This window comes from Leptonychotes weddellii, chromosome 13 (assembly GCF_054177405.1).
Source record: "Leptonychotes weddellii isolate Sample4059 chromosome 13, ASM5417740v2, whole genome shotgun sequence".
Classification (NCBI taxonomy): domain Eukaryota; kingdom Metazoa; phylum Chordata; class Mammalia; order Carnivora; family Phocidae; genus Leptonychotes; species Leptonychotes weddellii.
The window spans coordinates 14,231,406-14,235,120 of NC_138381.1; the positions used below are offsets into that span (position 1 = coordinate 14,231,406).

Consider the following 3,715-nt stretch of genomic DNA (forward strand, 5'->3'; position numbering starts at 1 on the left):
TTCTCCCTGTTTCAGGTATTTTAAATTGAAGCATTATTTCCTGGATTCTTAATTCAAAGCAACTGAGAGTAAACAAATTCAATATCCTGACCAAAAAGGCAGTGTATCTATTTCAGGAACATACATGCACACGCTTGCGCGTGCACGCGCGCGCGCACACACCCACCCACCCACCCACACACACACCTCTCTTTGAAGCAGGAATAAACCTGGGGTGCCTGGCTTGTAGTGATATCACAGAATGGCCTCTAGGGACCAAGTTGTTTCCCTTGAAAACGTGACAAGGAAAATCCAGTCTCTCTCATCCTGCTAGCTTCCCAGTTCCACATGCTTCTGCATCTGAATCGGTGTTGCCCGGCAATTTGTATCTCTGGAACATCCCGGTGTCTCACAGACGTCCAGCGCGTTTGGATTGGTCAGGAGGAAGCGGAGGAGGAGCCACTCTGAACATTTTTTTTTCCTTCACACACCATAAAATCAGCAGCAGCTACTAACACTTAAAGCAACGCTTCAGGCTGGGAACTAACAGCTGACGTGAACACGTGCCCACAGATTCGGGTCCCAGTGGCACAGCAGCTACTAGGAGAATTATTTTGAAAAGACCTGACTGACTGCGTAAGACTAAAGTTAAGGTGGGAGTGAGGACAAAAAAGCAAAGAACAAACTCTTTGAACGGAGAATGAGCATTTCGGAAGCCTAAGCTTCTAAAGTGAAGGGGATCAGAGCTGCACCTGGAAGACAGGAAAAGCTCCATCTCCAGCCTTTGGAGCATGTGACATTTACTTACAACTGGCATGCCAGTTTTAGCCTCAGAACTTTCGGAGCGACAAAGACGTGGACAAAATCATTGAGGCTACCTGACCCAAGAGATCGAATCAGTGCCGTGGGGATCTGCATCCACTTGGGGCAGGATGAACTCCACTATCCACCATGGGATGCACACTTCTCTCCACTTCTGGAACCTCAGCACCTACGGACAGCACGCCAATGCCAGTGAGTCCCTTGGAAAAGGCTACTCTGATGGAGGGTGCTATGAGCAACTCTTTGTCTCTCCTGAGGTTTTTGTGACTCTGGGGGTCATCAGCTTGTTGGAGAATATTCTGGTGATTGTGGCAATAGCCAAGAACAAGAATCTGCATTCACCCATGTACTTTTTCATCTGTAGCCTGGCTGTGGCTGACATGTTGGTGAGCGTTTCGAATGGCTCAGAAACCATTGTCATCACCCTGTTAAACAGTACTGATATGGACGCACAGAGTTTCACAGTGAATATTGATAATGTCATTGACTCGGTGATCTGTAGCTCCTTGCTTGCATCGATTTGCAGCCTGCTTTCAATTGCAGTGGACAGGTACTTTACTATCTTTTATGCTCTCCAGTACCATAACATCATGACGGTTAGGCGGGTTGGGATCATCATAAGTTGTATCTGGGCAGCTTGCACGGTTTCAGGCATTCTGTTCATCATTTACTCGGACAGTAGTGCTGTTATCATCTGCCTCATCACCATGTTCTTCACCATGCTGGCTCTCATGGCTTCTCTCTATGTCCACATGTTCCTCATGGCCAGACTGCACATTAAGAGAATCGCTGTCCTCCCAGGCACTGGCACCATCCGCCAAGGTGCCAACATGAAGGGTGCGATTACCTTGACCATATTAATTGGGGTCTTTGTTGTCTGCTGGGCCCCATTCTTCCTCCACTTAATATTCTACATCTCTTGTCCCCAGAATCCATACTGTGTGTGTTTCATGTCTCACTTTAACTTGTATCTCATCCTGATCATGTGTAATTCCATCATCGACCCTCTAATTTATGCACTCCGGAGCCAAGAACTGAGAAGAACCTTCAAAGAGATCATCTGTTGCTATCCCCTAGGTGGTCTCTGTGATTTGTCTAGCAGATATTAAATGGGGACAGAGGAGATACTAAAAACATGCATTATGAGACTTCTTCAATCTCACACAACCTGAACAATGTGCTTCGACCACAGCTTCTTCTTCTGTGTAAGGCATGAGTTGAGAATATCTATTGTGTAAATTTAAGTTTATGATGTTCTGATATGAAAAAAATGCCCAGTCTCTGTACATTTCTAATGTCATGCTACTTTTTGGCTGTACAGTGTTTATGCATTTAGAGGTTGTAGGCACTATGAATTTATAGACAAGAAAAAAGCTCTTATTAAAAGCATAACAATGTTTCTTGTTATTCACAAGGATTTGACACTTTGCTTGTTTTAGGAACATAGAAATCACAGAATCATTAAATATATGCTAATAAGTGGCTTCTTATATTACACTATATAACACTGAAATGTAGAAATTTGATTGTAGCATTTGGGGGGAAATATTGATGAATAGATGCTTGTTCATTAAAACAATGAACTGAAATTTTAAGTAATAAAATGTGTTCATTCTCCCTGTGCAGACATAGAAATGAAGCTCCTGTTGAGAGAAAAACAGCTTAAAAAAAAAAAACAAAAAACTCCAAGATTCTGAGCCATAAAACTATGTCTGTTTCTCAAAGACAAAGAGATTAATTTTCCCATGCAAACACTCTGATATTCCACAAAGGCAATTCAGTTTGTGGTAGAGGGAGAGAGTAGTTATAGGAATTAAAGTATTCTGGACAGGGGCGCCTGGGTGGCTCAGTTGGTTAAGCGACTGCCGTCGGCTCAGGTCATGATCCTGGAGTCCCGGGATCGAGTCCCGCATCGGGCTCCCTGCTCGGCAGGGAGTCTGCTTCTCCCTCTGACCCTCCTCCCTCTCCTGCTCTCTCTCTCATTCTCTCAAATAAATAAATAAAATCTTTTAAAAAAAAAAGTATTCTGGACAATTTAAGTTAACATGTCAAGCTGAACTTCCTGATACGAAACTATTTCCAACCATCATTAATAAAATCAGAGAATAAGGCCTTTTCATTCCTTTAACCAGGAACCCAGCATCTGCTGAAAATGTTCAGAAAACGGGGTGCTGCCCTGAGAGATCCGGCTTCCAATCTCTAAAGAACTACACACTCAGCAGAGTTCTTTTACTCTTCACATGGAAGTGACTGGCTGTTGATTTATTGCTTATTTGCTGCACTGGAGTTTAAGTAGTTGCCAAGGGTTCTAACTTTACAAACCAAATCTATAGCACACATATATCCATGCCATATTTGTAAAATCTAAAATAAGGGAGCCTGTGATACTGATACATGACGAGCAGGAAGGAAGGCGGTACCTGAATCCCCTGAGGACATCGTTAACACAAATCAGCCTTCCACAACTACATTTTGGAAAGTGAATACTTGTTTTCTTCCAAAATCATCCCACAGATTTAGCTACTAAGCAATAAAACCTGTACTTTCCAATTTACAGGTACTTGAAAATTAAGAGAGAGAAAATATATCAGGCTGAGGGCTACCACTAAACAAACTATCCTTTACTTTACAATGTCTTCAAGTGCTTAAGGGCAGAGATCACATGCAAAGGTATTTCTTAAATCAAAAATGTTTCACATATTGGCAACAAGTCCTGAGGAACTTTTCAGCATTCATGTGGAAACATTACTTAAAAGTAGAATGGTGAAGTTCAAGTTTACAAATGAAAGGTGGTACTTGATTCACTATGATTCCTCTATTCCTCTATTTTGATGCAAAACTAAGTGTGAGGATGTAAACATAGACTGCTCTAACAGTCAGAACCCAAAGGTCGGGGGACTGGAGATACGGAAGA

General features: G+C 42.5%; 1 protein-coding gene across 1 annotated transcript; it reads left to right on the forward strand.

Annotated features, from left to right (window-relative positions):
* The first annotated feature begins 521 nt into the window (after positions 1-521).
* On the forward strand, positions 522-2,390 carry MC4R (melanocortin 4 receptor). Its single transcript, XM_006731537.3, has one exon. The coding sequence runs from the start codon at positions 912-914 to the stop codon at positions 1,908-1,910; it is 999 nt and encodes a 332-aa protein (XP_006731600.1). The 5' UTR covers positions 522-911; the 3' UTR covers positions 1,911-2,390.
* The last annotated feature ends 1,325 nt before the right edge of the window (positions 2,391-3,715 follow it).